Source organism: Protobothrops mucrosquamatus, unplaced genomic scaffold (genome assembly GCF_001527695.2).
Source record: "Protobothrops mucrosquamatus isolate PMUCROS unplaced genomic scaffold, P.Mucros_1.0 scaffold419, whole genome shotgun sequence".
NCBI classification, from domain to species: domain Eukaryota; kingdom Metazoa; phylum Chordata; class Lepidosauria; order Squamata; family Viperidae; genus Protobothrops; species Protobothrops mucrosquamatus.
The window spans coordinates 334,342-352,942 of record NW_015386748.1 but is presented as its reverse complement, the minus strand read 5'-3'; the positions used below and the strand labels follow the sequence as shown (position 1 = coordinate 352,942).

Below are 18,601 nucleotides of genomic sequence, written 5' to 3'. Positions count from 1 at the left end.
ACCAATGGATTTTTATAACATACAGTGTGAAATCAAACATCAGTGTCCAAGAACTATATAACTTACATAAGGCAGCTGACAGTGAACCCAAACACTTAACAAACAGTTCATCAGTGCAAGGCCTGTTATTCAGGTACCAACTGTTACACATCAGGAATAATTTACTGCTCCTTTTTCTGGGTCAAGCTGCAAATTCATTAGCTATATTTTGTTCTTTAGCTTTTAGTAGAGAGTACTTTGGGTTGTTCTTCCCTTCTTCTCCCAGGAATTGTCCCAGGAATTGTCAAAGGTTTTCACTTTCATCCTCTTTCATACATGAATTATTACAAATGCTATTACAATGAAATAATACAAATACTATCACAAATCTGATAAAGGAGTACTTCAAAACTGTAATTGGGTAGGGTCAGTAGGTGGTATTTCTGAATGCTTGTGTTTTTTTTCCAGTAGAATGAAAGAAAACACCGAATCCAAGAGCAGCTGCAGCTATCCGTTTAAGTTAGTCCTTGCAGTGTTCAGCCCATCATTTCTGACTGGATGTCCCTGTGCTGTATTTCCAGGACCAAAGCAATGTATGAAGTGGCATACCTGAGAGAGGGGCACACCTGAGTGGGTGCAAGAATTTATCAATCCTCAATTAGAGTAGGATTAAAAGTGAGTCTTCAATCTGAGGGAGATGAATAAAATGGTAGCATGCTGTTGTTTTGGCATCTGTTGGTGCCAGAGCAAATGGTCCAGAAAGCCCTCATATAAACTAGATATTTTAGCAGAGCAGAGTAAGGAAAGTACAACCTCCTGATCTTGACCACAGTGTTTCCATAGATGTGTCATACTACCTTCTGCACCCTAAATTATCTCCTTTCTCAGGCACTTTGGTTTACGATACATCATCCAGCCTACTAAGAGCAGAGTCATCACTAGAACAGAGCAGATGACCATGAAGCTGATAAAACCTGTGTGAGACAAGAGATGTGTGTAGGGCTGCTCTGAAGGGATCATGTTGGTAAGGTTTAGCATATAGCCCAGCGTCCATCCTGCATCACTCTTTTCAATCTGAAATGAAGGAGACAAGAATCACTCAATGAAATATCAAGCAACTCCGAGAAAAGTGGTGCAAACACTATATTTAAAAAAAAATATTTATTATTTATATTCCACCTTTATTATTTTTATAAACAACTCATATTATGAACATATCTAATACTCCTTCCTCCTCTTATTTTTCCAACCCTGTAAGGTAAGTTGAGCTGTGAGTGACTGGCCTAATGTCATCCAGTCAACTTTCATACCTAAGATGGAACTGGAACTCACAGTCTCCTGGTTTCGAGCCTGGAGCCTTAACCACTACACCAAATTGGCTCGCATGCAACTTTCTCCAACAATTCAGTGGCTAAGTTTGCATAATAAGTTTAATCGAGTCAGGTTTAGCAGCTGAATTCACACTATCTGCTAAGATCGATTGGTTTTAAGGTGGCTTGCTTTTCTGTGAAATTACATAAGGCCATAGCTGGCCCTTTTAGTTAGCTTATGATTCAACAGATTATGAACATTCAGAAAATTTTCAGAAAATTCAACAACCAAGATAACCATGCTGTATGAATCAATTCAAAGTGTTACTCCTGGTCTTCAAAGTTCTTAATGTTTTGTGCTCGTGATATTGCACTTCCTGTCATATTGATCTACCTGCTTCATAAAATACTAGACAGCATCCTCTGTATCCCACCTGAGTGAGACAGGGTGAGGGATAAGGCTTTTCAGTTGCTGCACCAACACTGCAGACTATCTTGCCCTATAAAATGTGAATAGCCTTACCTCTGGGTGTCTCTTGCAGATTTATGAAGACATTTGTATTGTGGCTTGCATTTGTCTTTGGTTTCTGCCATATATTAGTGTAAAAGATTTTTTAACCAACTGATACATTTTAGATTGTATTGTAGTTTTTGTGAGCTTCTAAAATAAATCTCCACCACCACTTCTTAATTTCTACCTCTGAATGTTAAAGATACCTTCTCCAGGAAGTGGATATTCTGCCATTTTTCCTTAGTGAAGTTGTATCTCTGGCTGAGCAGGGAGATAATATACGTACTCGAGAAACAATATTCACTCAGGTACTTCTCTTTTACCTTAGGAAATTCGTCTTTCACCTAGAGAGAGAAAAGGGAAACAAGTTTATTTCTTTGGTTTTTCTCCTCTTTTATAGAGACTGAGGTATTCTGTCTTCCACATAAATATTAATCCTTGGAGCTATCGCAATCCATTTGTGCGTTTTCAAATGAACATCCTTTTCACATGCCACGGGGACTCTACGTTTGTAGGGTAAGTGGGTTTTAGGGATTTATCTTTCCCGCTTTGATTTTTGAGTTGGAGAATCAAGCAGAACTAATCTCACACAATTAGCACTAATTGGAGGCTATTCGCTGTCTGAATCAAGATCATGCTCTTTTTGTTTGAAAAAATGACATACCTCATTCCAGGATTTGGAGCAAAAGTTCTTCAGTGTCTCTATCACTTGGTCCATAGGTTTTTCGGTCACATTTAGAAAATTCATTACATAGTAGAAAGCAGAAAATGCCTGAAGATCAAGTAATATGAAATTATTCAGGAAAGAAAAAGAGACTCGTGTTTTTTTTATAGTTGTATTTTTGTAAGCCTCTCAGAATCTTAATAAATTGGGGTACCCTACAAATTTTATAAATTAATGGAAATAAAATGCTGCTATCAGCAATATTTAGCATAAAGGTAATGTTTTCTGAACAAATACAGATATATTGTTCAAATTATCGATCTAGTCCACAACTGTCTGTACTCAATGATTGGTTGGAAACTGCACATAATGTAACTGGGTGAACAAAACACAATTGCTACATTGACATAACATGTTATGTCCAAATAAATAAACCATATTATGATAGACGAGAACCTGATGTACATAAGAAATAAGATACTGGACCATGAACTATCCAACTTTATTTTAGCCAATTATTCTGAATTACATCAGTTTCCAGGACTTGAGCCACATCACTGCTATTTGTCCTTTTTACTAGAAATGACAGACAATGAATGTGAGACTTTCCACCTGCAAAGTGGCAGTAACTTTACCCCTAAGCTATGCTTTTTCTATTCATGGCTGGGAGCTCCAATACTACATGTAAGAAGAACAACTCAGGGGCTTCTTCTATTGCTTCATGTCAACAAGTACACATATAACTTTATTTGCAAATAGAAATCACTTGTTAACAATAGAAAATGGAGCAGCTACTTCATGAAAGAGAGCACAGCGATAGATCATCTGCCACTTCTAAAGCTCTTCTGGCTCATGCTGAACAGGGCAAAAGCTGAGAAAGGAGCTCTACCAAGTTTCCAGCTCTTTATTTTGGGGAACTCAAATCAAGTATGCCATCTATAGACTCTTGAGGGAACCCCCCCCCTTTCTGAATTTGTTTTGGATGTTTTCTGCCAGTGGAAATGCTATAGCGCTACATCTACAACTGCCAGGTTCTGCACAGTATCTGTTAAAGTAATGTTTATGGAAATGTAGTCATTACTTTAAAATTGTGCCTTTGTATCAATGTGTCTCTGGAAAAAAGAGTTGGTAAGTTTTGCTTTATAACATTTCCCTTAAACCAATGTTTCTCAGCTTTGGCAACTTGAAGAAGTGTGGTTCAACTTCCAGAATTTCCCAACCAGTCTGGGAGTTGAAGTCCACATATCTTCAAGTCGCCAAAACTGAGCAACACTGCCTTAAATAAACAGGAAGCTGGTTAAATACATGGTTGCATATGGGGAATATCAAGCAGGAGCAAATAACAATATTTGTGTAATGATGCCATCGCACAAATGCCATGATTCAGCCTTTATGATAGTGGTATGTAATCATCATGCAGTCAGCATGCGCCTGTGGTCTTTTTTACACCCTTGATTTGTTACAGATTGCCCTTAAAGTCAGTAATTTGATTACACTGATTTTTTTTAGTGCTTCTGTTTTTGCAGTTCCAACCTGGCGGAAGACTACTACTGAAGATAATAGGGCGGATTCTTTTAAAACAAGAAAGAGCATCACAGATATCTTTTAGTTCATTGCCAAGCTGTCAATGTATTAAAAAGACTCACCCCAAATTCTCCAGACACCTCAGGCAAGAAAATGCCATTGAATGAGCAGCTGGAGTAAAGACAGTCTTTAGTCTTAAAGATTCTCTGGATGCTTTCTAAGCATTTTTCATAATTCCCATCACCTTGGATTTGGATCTGAGAATACGGTACAGTGACGTTACGTGCTGTGCAGGGATTTGTGGTCAGATCAAAAACATTAAGTGTCCTCGCATATCCTTGGTGGAAACATGGGTCCTGGAGTCTATCAGTTGTTGAAGACTAAAAAAGTTTAAAAATTCATTAGCAATCACAGTCCCAGTACATTCACTTATCACATTACACACCATCCACCATGGCTTACAATCCACAATGATTGGATTGAAAAAAATCATACTAAGCCAAAACTAAATAAACCCAAGTATGTAGATGTAACATTATGCATGCTTCAGTCATAGACCTGGACAGGGGAACAGTGAGGCCTAGGTCAGAAAATAAATGCCTGTCTTGAATCTACATTTGTACCCTTGAATCCTTACATATTTTATATAAGTATTCAATTTTTTTTAAAATTAACAAACATACGCAATAATGAAACGAAGGAAATACTTTAGGAAGAAAAATTATAACAATCCTCTATGTACATACTTTCCTATGCAGTGCTCCTACAATGTGTGTTTGTTTGTGTATTTAATTATCAAATTTGCTACCCAGCTCATGTTTTAGATGAATCTAAGTGGATTGCATGAACAATGAAGAAATTGACCCTCAAGATTTAATATAATATTAGACTGAGATGAAGGCATAAACTGTTAATCTAAGAATAAGTATCTCAAAGTCAAAGTTCTTCTATGCCTTTTTCTTTAAATTCAAATTACTATTGAGCTGAGACAAGTAATAAAAGTAAACAGGGGCATAAGATATGTTCAATTCATTTTGGTCCAGTCCTCTGAATCTTGATTCTGTAGGATGTATTCCCATCCTTATATACTCTCCATATGTAATACATTGACTGGGATGATGGAAATTGAAGATCAACAGAGCTAGATAGCATCAGACAAGGAAAAGCTGCTTAATGGTATAATATGGTTATGGTATTACTAAAAAGGTATGAGAATAATTAGCAGCAGAAATTGCTATCCAGTTTTTTTTTCCAGTTCACAAAATAACTAGTGTTCTGCAGGAATATTGTCTGACTCATGCTTTTATCTTACAATCCCAATTATTGTATACAACACAATATGCACTGGTATGTTCTATTTCACAGTTTGAGAGAAGGAAAGGGTAAAGTAATTAAAGCACAGCCATATCTTGCTAGCTTCAGCTAGTTAGAAGGTAAGATATTTGCAGAGAGGCTCAAGAGGGAGCAAATGACAAAAGCAGATTTATATTGTGACACAAACTCTGCTCCATATGTAGCACATCCCACAAATATCGAGTCTGTATCACAAGGATGTATTTTCATTGGATCCTATCCTGTGGATACCTCTAATGTAGCAGTCCCCAACCACTGGGGCACAGCCCACTACTGGGCAGGGGTCTATTTGGAACTGGCCCACCACTCACCCGGTTCCCCTCCCCCCTGGCTACAAATATTGGGGATTACTGCTCTAGTGGGAAGGAATACAACTGTAATTGCATTGCAGGCAGTCCTCGACCACTCATTTAGAGGCTGTTCAAAGTTATAGTGATATTGAAAAAAGTGGCTTACAGCTGGTCCTTGCACTTGTGACTGTTGCAGCATTCACACAGTTACCTGACCAAAATTCAGATATTTGGCAACAGGTATGAATTTATGATGGTTGCAGTGTCCTGGGCACATGTGATCACTATTTGTGACCTTCTCAGCCAGCTTCTGACAAGTAAAGTCAATGGGGCAAGCAAAATTCATTGCAGATAGCAAAAAGGTTGTAAAGTAGGATGCAACTCTTTTAACAACCACCTTGCTTAGGAAATTCTGGTTCCAAACGCAGTTGTTAAGTCGAGGACTACCTGTATTAAAGGGAGCAAACTAATGCATAGGCAGGCTGTATCAGTTTCATTACACACCATCTAAGAAAATGATTGATACCCATTACTTACAAGAACATCTTGTAACAGCTTGAGGCGGAGAGCTTGGTCCTTCCCGTAACATAAGAAGCTATGTGTATATACCATGTATTCCTTGCCATAGAGATGGAAATTTACTATATCTGCAGATGATTCAATCTTATCTGGATCTGGTACAAAGGTAATCTGTGTAGATGCTCCTCCAAGATCCAGTGCTCCTGTTGTCCTACTTTTGAAGAATGTATGTCCAAATACTCTTGGCCAGATAGACTGCAAGAAGAACAAACTGGAGAGTTAGACTGAGAGATATAACAGCCAGACCTACAGGACTACAACAGGACATAAGACCTCAGCAATATCACACAGTCATAACCTCTTCTCTATTTTCCCAGAATGAAGAATTTAGAATAAAGACCTCACATTTTAGGAAGGCAAATTCCAATGGAATATTATGAAAACTTTGTAAGGGTAAGTAGACTGGAACAAAATAGAAAATTCTAGGCACCCATTTGCTGTATCAGTTGAAGCTGAAGTAAGAGTCCTCTAACAATCATGTTGTAATATGGGATTAGGGTCAGTATCCCCTTCCAATCCTATCATAATCCTGTGGAATTTGTTAGATTATATTCCATTTTAATGTTTGATAATCTCTTACAGCTCTGAATAGAATTGAAGAAAAGAAGGACTGTTAGAAAACCAAAGCAAGTGAGAATTCCTGGTCATCACTTGCTTTTCTGACATGTCACATTACCTCTGTGAATTTGCCCAGCAAGTAATTAAGGGTGATCCAGCCATAAGCACCTTCTTCTTCACCACTGAGAATCCTGGTGCCCTGGAACTTGAAGGGATATATACGCAATGTTTCCTCCACTGCAGAGAGAACCTTCCTAGCAGCATCCTTATTTTTCAATCTGCGTGTAAAAAGAGGGGGAAATTATATAGAATACCTTAGGAACAGTTCTCATATTTTATTTTATTTTTCTTGAAAAGGCATTCTGGACAATGGTGAGATAATAAGATACTTAGTGTCCAAAATGAATTTTTAGAAGATGGGAGAAGGAGAAAGACTCATCTGGTCTATTGTCCCATTAAACCCTTCAGCCTTTCCCTGATTACCTTCATATGGTATTCTTAAAATAACATAACATCGAAAAGAACTTACAAGCGATTCTCTGTTTTCTGAATATGAGCTATAGGTAGGAGTCACCCCAAAAGGTTGTCTCCAAGGCCTTTATTGACTATGGCAACACTGGCATAGAAAGAAGGCAGGTGACCTGCGGAACAGGTGCCACAAACAATGGCACACCCTAATTTAGCAGTGGCTTATGGCAGAATTCTAGATATCACAATTTAAATATGAGAGATGCCTTCTATTCCCACCCTCACTGACTTTTGTTAGCTAAGAATTCTAATCCACAAAACCAATAAAGCTGAAAGAACAGGGAAATAGGAATGCACGCAAAATTTTTGTTGCACCAGATCCAGAAATATGTGCTAAACTGAACTACAGTGAAATACATTCACATGTAACCAAATACACAAATAGCAGGCTTGCAAAATACAAGCATCTCATGGAAACTGATGAAAAATTCCTATCACGTCCAATCCAAATAAACTTTAAAAGCCTGTTTTCTCTGAGCTCATCCCTACAAAACATAAAAAAGTGCAGCTGCTTTTCCTAGGGTACCTCAGCAGCCGCATGCCAGCTGTTGCCCCTAGGTAAACAGGCGTCTCCTGATGCTTTCCCTGTGGCACAATCTCCTTTGCTGAATCCATACAGTGCTTTAGGGGGACACTGGCATTTTCCACAGCATTAGAATATGATGAGATCCCTGGACCTGAAAGAAGAAAAGCAGAATACTTTTCCCTAACTAATCCATTTTTTTTTTCAAAATAAAAGCTGAATCAGTCAATTTCTTCCATAGTTGCATCTATAGTTGGTGCATACCTTTGTATGAACATTATTGGCATTAATCTGGTATCCATTATTTTTAATAGAGACAATCTTGTTAATTGCTCAGTGAGGCACATACTGTGTGAGGTCCTTTTTTGGGGTCCTCTCCTTTTTTGTATGGGTGTGTTTTTAGAACAGGCCTGTTATTTAATTCGATTTTAGAACAGAAACTATTTATTTATTATCGTGGTTTTTAGTATCGCCTGTTCACCGCCCTGAGTCCCGTAAGGGAGATAGGGCGGTATATAAATTTAATAAATAAAAATAAAATAAAAAAATACATATGGTCTTGAGCGGTATATCATATATTCTGATTTAAAGTGGTCCATTTCAGTCCACTTATTCCAAAAACATACAGCTTATAATGTTCCATTCCTTTTTGACATCAGATTTTTCCTGGTTAAAATTTTTAACATTCTGTGCTCCAGCTAAATATGTCCTTATACTGTACAATAAGAAACTCCTCTTTCAATAGTCCTGTCTAATAGAGGCATATACATGAGAGGGGGGGAGGGGAAGGGAGAGAGTACAGTCAAAAGTTTTTGTGAAAATAATGAAAGCAGTATTGCAGTATGAACTTTACCCCTTTCATGTGTGTGTGCAGCATTATCATACAAGCACAAAAGGATGGAGCTTGCCCTTTGGCAGTGCAATGTTGCTTTTGTCATCTGTCCTTCTTGTCTGCACTCCCTCCCTCCCCTACCCTCATGCCCTCTCAGACTTCCTGGTGGTTTTGATCTGGTAACACGATCATCTTCCGATCTACTTGTGAAGAGTTTGGTGCTCTTACCTATGGTTCCTTAGTAACTACAGTATTGGAGTACCTTCCAATCTCCTAACTCATCATCTGGCACTAAACAAGTCCAAACATTTCACTTACATCTTAAAATTATCTTGACAACTGTCAAGGTTGACAGAGAGCCTGGCTGTAAATCTTAACACCATTCACTTAATCCTTATTTATGTCTTGGCCCACTTGGCAAAAGGCTCACAGACATGACTCAGAAAGGTTGGTCTCTTTAGCGCAGACATGAGTGAAGTCATATAAATACATAATATTATTCCACTGCAGTATCCAGAAATCAAAGCCCTGATACAGAACTTTACTCAAAGGTTTTAATTCTAGGGTTTTCTATTGCATTTTTACACCCTACCTTTGATACCTGATCCATGTTGCTATAAACCAGTGTTTCTCAACCTTGACAATTTTAAGGCATGTGGACTTCAACTCCCAGAATTCCACAGCCAGCAATGCTGGCTGTGGAATTCTGGGAGTTGAAGTCCACATGCCTTAAAATTGTCAAGGTTGAGAAACACTGCTATAAACAGTTTCTTTGAATCTGGGAACAGTTCTGGCTTCCCCAACCTTATTCCTTACTCCAGTAAGTAGAAATGGTTTTTCACTGCCATCTTTTATGTATTGGAATTTCTCCTCCTAGGTGGATTGGTTTCCCTCATGCTTGCAAAGCCCCATTACCCTCACCTCTGTTTATGGATTACTTTTAGCTTTATGTGTTGTTACTGATAAAGTTGACCCCATTACAAAGTCTTACCCCAGCTGGCATTATTATCAGGTATACTAAAGATATCAAGCCCTCCCACTAAATCAAGATGGTAATTCCTAGACAGGATAACCATGATCAGCTCAGACTAAGAATAGCCAGTATCTACTGTACATGCCAGACTCAAGTTAATTGAAAATAGCAATAAGTTACAGTGTTGCTGGGCTGCACAGCAGCACTTAAAATCCATCAGATGAAATTTACATTATTAGTTTAGAGTGTTTTGCATTATGATAGATTGAATTAGCCATATATTAACTTTTATGTTTTTTGTATTTATCTAGTGTTTTGACACATCCCTATAGATTTTTTAAAACTGTGTACACAAACATACATACATTAGCTTTTTTAAATGCATTTTTATGTTTTTTATTTTATGTAATTTTTGTTTTACTTTTTAGGTTTTTTAAAATTATTGTTGTATCCCACCCTTAAGTTGGTCTATGATCATAGCAACAATTTGATGGACCCATAAGTTTGTGTAGGAGTATAAATTACATCCTTTGACACAGTTTAGGATTCACTGCAAGGAACACAAATTATAATTTTTATGTGGTGTTTTTCAGCAGTGAAAGTTTGTTCAGGCTTACAATGAGCAAGTGCTTTTTCCTTCCCTTTTCTTATCTCACACATACACTACTCCCATTAAATTGCTTAAATTCAGCATTTTATAGTTATTTTAACTTTAAAATTGTATTGAAGAACTAAAAAAAATAGGGTGAGTCCTTCCTAAATTTCTTTCTCTGTTAAGCCCTTGGGAGCTCCTGCCTCTCTTGTCTGATTATTCCTGGGCAGCCTCTTTTTTCCTCATTCACACAGTCCATCACACTCCATGGAGATGGTTAATTTATTACAAAAAGTCTGTCAAGGTTCCAATAGACAAGACCAAATAAATCAGAACTCCGAGGCTTGAGATTTCCTCAAAGAACATGTTTATTGGTTACATAGTATCTGCCCAGTCAAAAGAGAAACCAAGTCTAAAGTTCTCTTCAAAGAGAAACAATATTACAAAGTTGAACTCCCCACCCCAGTGCTATGCAATTAGCTACATTCCCCACTAGAAGAATTTGGCGGGCTTTCTAACTAAATGCTCACACCCCCACCTAACTAACAGAAATGACCTTGGTTCCCACGGAACATGTAAAATGTTTAGACTAGTAGAAATCCTCTGCACTCCCTCCCGTTCTTGTGGCAACCCAGAATGAGCAAAAAATGGCTGCAGTCAAGTCAATTTTCCAATTTCTTACCTTCTACTTCACATACGTGAATCTGATGCACTATTCCTGTATTATTCTCTTTCTCAGCTGGCCATTCATATACATACACACTTGTGTGGGAAGAACCGGCATCCAACACAATCCCATACTGCAGGAGAGACAAACTCACAAATTTGCTTTTTAAATTTCAGGGTACTGTACTGAAAGAAGATGATAAAATGTATCTTTGCGAACAGTGTCATGTAGTGGAGTTCTCTTACAAACAGAATCACATTTATATTATTGAACCCAACCCTGTACTCTGGGCAATTTTTCCTGACAAATGACCATACAGCCTTAGTGAGAAGACCTTCAGTGTAGAAGAGTTCACCATCCAACTTGGTAACTAGTTCCACCATTACATTATACTTACGGTACTAGCAGATTTTATATACCATAAGGTTTCTGTGGAAAATGTTAGAATAAAAGGAAATGTAAGGTGGTACTATTAAGGAAGCTTAAAGCCTAAGACTGTTACTTGTGTATAGGGGATAAGATATATTGAGAGCATTCTTTGTATTGTGGGCAATCCTTCCGGGATTCTATTGGAAGAGAAAGGGAGATATTACTGTTGCCTGGAGCCTCCAACAAAAAGAAGCACGCGATAGTGAATGCATTAATACACATCTGATTTTAGTCTTCATGTGGGCTCTGCATTTGTGTCTAATAGGATTAGAAGCACAACAGTTCAGCAGGTAAGTACTTACTTTACAGTTCCTGGTGGAAGATAAATTCTGTGTGATAGCCACAGTGATTAAAGTAATAAGAGCCACCAGCAAGAATAATCCAATAACAATGTATTTCAGGTGAGAATATTTTCTCAGCATGATACCTGCAATTACAACAAAGGAAAAAAACAAGATTAGAAGCAATACAATACAAAATGTCGCAACATATCCCACACAGGAACATCATTTCCACAGATATTTTTTATTATTAACTCTCAATTTAGAGTCAAGTCTAATTGGGCTCTGCTATAGAAAAGATGAGAGGGTCTAATTGTTTGTCAAACAATTTTCAGATATGTGGACTTTGACTCTCAGAATTCCTCAGCCAGCATTCTGGGAAATTCTGGGAGTTGAAGTATACACATCTGAAAGTTGCCAAGGTTGGAAAATACTGGTCAAAAGCAATTCCATTGTTTCTGAAGTCTAGCACTACTGGCATTTACTGTCACTCACCACTTAATAGAGGGAAGATCACAGCCCAGCTGCACAATCCCCTCTGCCTCTGCTTTATTTTGGGTTTCTGCATATCTATTCCGGGATCAATGCAGCTGGAGATCTAAAATTCCAAAACAAATTATTTCTGGCCTTTTTCCTGGCTCAGACTTCACTATATTGTTGCCAGCAGTTTGAAATGATTGGAATTTTGTCAAAATATCATTTAGGGACTGATGTTTATTTCATGAATACAATGTTTTTGAGCCATATTTAGACATTTGTTACTTTCATGAAGTTGCCAGTTTTACTATTCCCAGGTTAATTTCTTGTTAATATACTCCATGCAAATTTGAATCTTTTTAGAAGCTCTAGCTTAAAAGTAGGAAAAAATATTTCCCTTTCCCACTTTATGCCAACTTCTTTGACATCACTAAGGCTCAAAATATCAGAGTTCAAGATCTTGTACAATAGAATATAACAAGTGCATTTATGTTAGAAATTCTACTAAAATGAGAGAGATAAGAAAATTCAGACTCCCAGGTTTTGGGTTAGAGATCAAACAATATTAATGTTCCAAAGTTAATGTAGAAATATACTGTAATGACAATTGCCACCTAATGGACCTTTTAAAATCAGGAATGAAATACTATTTAATCATGGTTAATAAATTTAGAAATCCAGTGAGAAAAGTATTATGGTTTGGCCTTCTTGGCTTAGATGGGGAATTTTAAATCTTCCATCTACTTCCATTGAATCTCATCAGTAGGTAAGAAAAAACACTTTGGTTTATAGGATATTAACAAATATTTTGCTAGAGTAAATAATTCCCTGGAATTTGCTTTATCTAATTGTAATTAACTAATTGTTTTAAGAATATGAAATGTTTCTGCTATTTTTAAAATTAACTAATTAATACATACAGTTCAAGAAATAAAGTTGCCCATGTTTTCCTTCCAATGCTGCTGTTTTTCCAAGCCTCTTTATCCTAAGCAGTGTGGCATATTATAAGCTTATTTAACTTCTTTAACTGAGATAATATTTTATGATTTGGGCTGGCTATGACTGATTATGGCCTTACTTAGTACCACTGGCATTCATATTTTATCTCTACTGTAAAATACTTGTTTCCTCTGCCCCTTACTGCAAACAACTTATATATACAATTTTTAAGTTTATATGGGTATATGATTTTTAATTTATTGTTGTGGTTGGTTGCACAATCAGCCAGATGTTTGAACTGGATTTGGCATTTTTACTGAGTCTTTCCTAAGGAGACCAGGGATAGGCAGATGTTGTTATTTGATGGCGTTAAAGGTATTATTATAGAATGTAAGCTGTTGCAAGGAAAGGTTCTTTTGCAATTGACTGATGATGTTTTTGTCAGTGCTGATGGTGTTCCAGATGTTTTGGGAGTGTACCCAATGCACCTATCATTATTGGTACTATCTTTGCTTTCTTTTGCCACAATTGTTCTATTTCTATTTGCAAGTCTTTGTATTTTGTGATAGGAAGAGGAGGAGGGGATGGGATAATCCCAGAAAAGATCTAACAAGTTTTCTATCAGGTATAGTAATTGCTTTAAAGCTGAAATTCTACATCCAACACCCAAAGACTAACTTTCTGTAGGACTTTATTCAGTGCTATAAATTAATGTACAGGATTGCTTACTTAATGTTTAAGGGGGGAAAGCATGTATAATTTGGTACAATATATATTATTTATTGCTGTTACTCTTTTAATGTTGCTTTTTATTATTTTATGTGTGACTGTGCTCTTTAAAAAAAGATCTAGTTTATCTATTGTTGCTCTGCCTCTTCACCTTTAGTTGCCAGCAAATTTTGTTTGCCACCAGTCTACCAAGAGCCCTTAAAATGATGGACACCAAAGTGCCTATCAGAATTACCAGCCTACATAGAAAGGAGTACTGTACAGCAGGGGTCCCCAATCCCTGGGCCGCAGCTCACTATCGGACCTTGAACCTTTGGAACCTGGCCGGTGGCATGTGCATGTGTGCAGGCGCATCCCAACTCACGTGAGTGAGCCGTGCACATGTGCTCCATTTGCAGAAGCGGTGGGCACACGGGCACACTGTTCGTGCAAATGGAACTGCATGCACACACTTGCCCACCTTGTGTGGAACCATTCCCTCTCCCCCCTCCCCACTGCCGGTTTGCAAAGCTGAAAAATTGGGGGATTCTGATGTACAGTAAATGCTTTAATTCAATGGCCCTTACCAATTTGGTGGAAGACTGAACTACTGAAACAATGAAATGATGGAAACTATCCCTCTCTTTGCCAAAGAGAGCTGAAAGGAATCTGAAAATTGGCAGCTATTGCCTGTTGAATAGATGAAAGAAAGATAAGAAAAATTTAAATGCCATTCTTCTCTGAGTTCCTTTCTGACTTAGAAAAATATTCCCCTTGGAGAAGAGTAATGGAAGAATCCTAGAGATGACTCACCCATTCCTGATGCAATTCTGTGATTGGCTGATGATTTTCACATTGGCTGATGTGAAGAATAGAAATATCTGTAAAGCCCCCAATCAATTTGCTTATCAGATGCTGCATGTGCAAAATCAGGTCAATAGCATTCAGTAGTGTGTTATAGCTGATGCACTAGAGACAAGAGTGAGATCAACAATGGCAGTAAATTTCATGTCAGTATAGTTTATATTCATAGCTCTACAGTTTCTAGTAATTAAAGTCAAAGAGCACAATAATAAAATGGGACTAAGATTAAAAATAAATAAGATCAATTTATGACAATAGTTACAGCAACCAGACTTAGAATTGACAATGAAGATATTGAAGACAGCTTCTGCCTTTTAGGAACCAGCAATCAAGAAATGCACCACAGAATAGCTCTTGCTAAAGTTGCCATTAAGCTCTTGGAAGTTATTCAGATACTGGGTATCTATATCTGCAAAGATCAGAATGCTGCAGGCAGTTGAAGAAAATTGAGTTTTCTCCATAACACTCTTGGAAGCAAAAGCTGAACATTGTAGAAGCAGAGTATCGACTCAGAATATTGACTCAGAATTTTCAGTTGAGGCATAAAATGCCCACGCTTAAATATTGTATCTTGAACACAATATGTCAAAAACTGGCTCTCTGAAAATCTTTAGTAAAAAGCAAAGATTAATATGATCTAAAGAGAAATCAGAATATGGTTAATAATAGTTCAACCACACAACACAACACAATAGTTTTGTGTTGTTCAGTTATTGATTGTATTTTTATTGGTCAGTCACCAAAATACTGTAAAGTTCTGTTCTGCTCTGTTGTAGCTCTTGGGAGAAATCTGTAATGATGAGAAAGGATGAAAGGAAGAAAGATTTAGCAACAAAGTGGATGGACTCAATTATAGCAATTACAAGCAGGGACAGATGCACTACTGGATAATCTGAAGGCCAGTTTGAGAACAGATCATCCTAGGAAAAAAATCTATCAATATGGTCACTAAGAGTTGAATATTACTCATATCAGTTCAACAAGCTTTCAAAGTGTAAAAGTGCTTTCAAAGTGTAAAAAGATTCTTATAGTTTTAGAATTAAAATGCAGGAGATCAGCATCACACACAAATACTGGAGATATAAATTGTGGAAATGCTGCTAGAAAAATTTTACAATGAGAGTATTCAGTCCTGCTTTTAAAAGCAATTTTGGGAATGCCTGTTTGTTTTTATTAGAGATTCTGTTGCATGCATTTGTAGAAAATGTTAAGTATTTTAAAATTTATTAAAAATACAGAGGATACAACTATCTCTTTGAAGATCATCTGATGTTTTAAGATATTGTCATAATGTTGAATCCCAATTGCAAATGTTTAGGACTGCTAGCCCATGATCCCACTAGAGTATTAATGCATTGACTTCTTTTTCTCTGTGATGCTAAAGCCCTCCCCACCCCCACTATTTTTTGACAGAGTATGAAACAATTTGCTTTGGATTACATAAAAACTTTCATTTTGTTTTTACTTTTCAGGGGCTGGACCCATGTAGGAAAATGATGTCTGAAAGGTCAAATGTAAAATGAATAAAATATTCATTTTCTTGCTGTCCTGGAAAGCCATAAGTGTCAAATTTTAACTATATGAAGAGCAGGTCTTATTGATAAAGAATTCAGAAATAGTCTCTTGTTGATTTTCCATTTAAGAGTGTGAAAGATCTGTCATTTTAAGCTGTGTGAAGGAATAACCAGGAGCTGAACCATACATATACCCTTTCTCAGAAGAGTTCACACAGCCCGGAAATGAGCACACAGAAGCTTTGTGTTTACCAAGGAACTCCAGCTTTTATTTGTGTTGGCAGTAAGTTGATGGCTTATTTCTGGCAAAATGTCATCCGGGGGGTTACAGACAGGAATTCTTTGTGAGCCAGGGTAACTAAGCCCGACAATGCGCCCATTCACCACATCAACACCAAGCACATTCCTTCCATCTGGAGACACTCCCACTGTGTTAGGGCAAATAGTGACTTCCAGATGCATCATTTAAGTCATTCTTACACAAAACACAATGCTAGCAGCTTTGGAATAGCCTTTAGAGATTCTGGCTCTTTCAAAACTTTCTGTCTTCTCTGTTTTGTGAAATAAGTAATCCACTTATGAAAATCAAGTGGTTAACCCGTGTAACATAAATCCATTAAATTCACCACTACTACTGGTAAGTGGTGCTAATTGCTGTTTAATGTGGTCTGTTGTTTATGATTTTGTCCAACCTACAAACCATCCCATCTATTTATTCTTTATAACATGTAATATATTTACAATAACGAAATATATAAACTACAAATATTCTCTTTTATTAAACTACTTATAGCCCTTACTCCACTTGTTTTAGTAGAAGCTCTTATTGTCCAGCTAATTCCTGGTTTCCATTTCTAGGTTCTAGAACTGAAACTGGCATGTCAGTAACCAAGATTCTCAGTCCAGGCACAACTGTATGTGAACATATCTCAGTTGCACTTCCCTCCCATGACCTTGAGGAAAGACACTGATTTGGAAAGACGAGACGAAAAAGACCAAGGATTTAAACTAGTACAAAGAATAGCATATATAAAGGTCTAAACTGCTGTTGACTGCAGATATACAGACAACTTCTTCCTTCTCTGCAATAAATGCTATAAAATAGATCAACCACTTTAAAATAAAATGTATCTAGCTATGCTGAATCTTTGAAGGTATTTCTGTTACTGAATGCAAAGTGGAATTTTTAGATAACAGATATTTGCATAAAGTCTTGGTAGCAAGATTTATCTACTCCTATTTCCAACATTGCAGGAGATGAACTTACACTCTGACTCTGAGGTTTAAAAAAGGCGACAGATATTCTTGCAACCTTGTTGGCTATGGTTTATGGTTTATATCACCAAAACTTTGTTCCAATATCAAAATCAAATTTTGATTCAAATGGATCAGTTAGCCTAGAAATGAAGTAGCTAATTCAGCAAGAGTAGAAGAATCTTCCGTATCTACCCCAGTCCAGGATCTGACAAAAACTGCTGTTGCAGCAACAGTCTTCCTATGCCTAGCACCTGCCTCTTTGCCTGATTAGAATCCTGGCAAATTTACTATGTATCTCACTCAATATGAATAATTCATCTCCCTTAAGACTGAAGACGATCATATACAGTAAGATTTATAATCAGCCCAAAAACAGAAAGACCATTTTGTTTTTCCTTATCCATTAACACTATTATATATCCCACAGAATAGATACACAGCTTTGGTTTGACCTTTCACTCCACCTCTCTCTCTCTTCTGTTCTATGACACGTCTCCCTTGAAAGCATTACAAAAACTTGTCTCTCCCCTCTTGGAGAAAGTTCCATTCTATATCCAGAAAATCTCTCTCCTAAACAGATTATTGATTTTTTTTTTTCATCTAATCCAGTGGTAGTCAACCTGTCCCTACCGCCCACTAGTGGGCGTTCCAGCTTTCATGGTGGACGGTAGGGGTTTTGTCCGATACTGAAGCACTTTCCTTTTTTTTAATTTAATTGACTTTTTTAAAAAAAATTCATAGCATTATTTAAAAACATTTTCATTAGGTTTTCATAAAATTCCCCGTGACAATTTAAATTTATGAAAATATACTATTTGTATCACCCGCGCATAAGTTTAGTTCACGTTATGTAAATGAAACTAAATGGCGCTATAGTGCGACTGCAAGCAAAAGAGCCTTGTCTCAGAATAGCTCGCGCATCTCCCCCCACACCACACAGCTGTAACAGACAAGCAGAGCTGGTAGTCCGTGCCCCCCTCAAACCCAATCCACGATGCGCGAGAGGCACGCGCAGACGATACACGGCGCAGGCTCTTTTGTTTGCGGTCGCACTGGTCAGTACGCAGTTAGATTTGTGAGAGTGAGCACATGCCTACAGCTTCAAACAAAATATTGTGAGTCCATGTCTCAAAAAAAGAAATACGCTCGTGGCTATTTGCCAGAGTATCTGAAGATGGGTTTCATAGAATCTGTTGTAAATAAACAACATCCAATGTGTTTATTGTGTCATAAAACATTATCCAATGAG

At 37.3% G+C, this 18,601-nt stretch overlaps 1 protein-coding gene across 1 annotated transcript; it reads right to left on the bottom strand.

Moving 5' to 3' along the window:
• Positions 1 to 437: 437 nt before the first annotated feature.
• ENTPD1 (ectonucleoside triphosphate diphosphohydrolase 1) lies at positions 438 to 14,673 on the bottom strand. Its single transcript, XM_015816261.1, has 10 exons — positions 14,531 to 14,673; positions 11,615 to 11,739; positions 10,899 to 11,016; positions 7,823 to 7,973; positions 6,887 to 7,046; positions 6,169 to 6,405; positions 4,111 to 4,368; positions 2,465 to 2,572; positions 2,007 to 2,144; positions 438 to 1,053 (listed from the first exon to the last, which is right to left on the bottom strand). Exons 1-10 carry the CDS (start codon positions 14,532 to 14,534, stop codon positions 847 to 849), a joined length of 1,506 nt encoding a protein of 501 aa, XP_015671747.1. The 5' UTR covers positions 14,535 to 14,673; the 3' UTR covers positions 438 to 846.
• Between the last annotated feature and the right edge of the window lie 3,928 nt (positions 14,674 to 18,601).

Excerpts from the sequence above, each read along its gene's own strand:
- ENTPD1 (XM_015816261.1), bottom strand. Across the intron at positions 11,017-11,614 it reads CTTCCACCAGGAACTGTAAA|TATGGGATTGTGTTGGATGC; the intron begins GTAAGTACTTAC and ends TCTCTCCTGCAG. Across the intron at positions 2,145-2,464 it reads GCTCCAAATCCTGGAATGAG|GTGAAAGACGAATTTCCTAA; the intron begins GTATGTCATTTT and ends TTCTCTCTCTAG.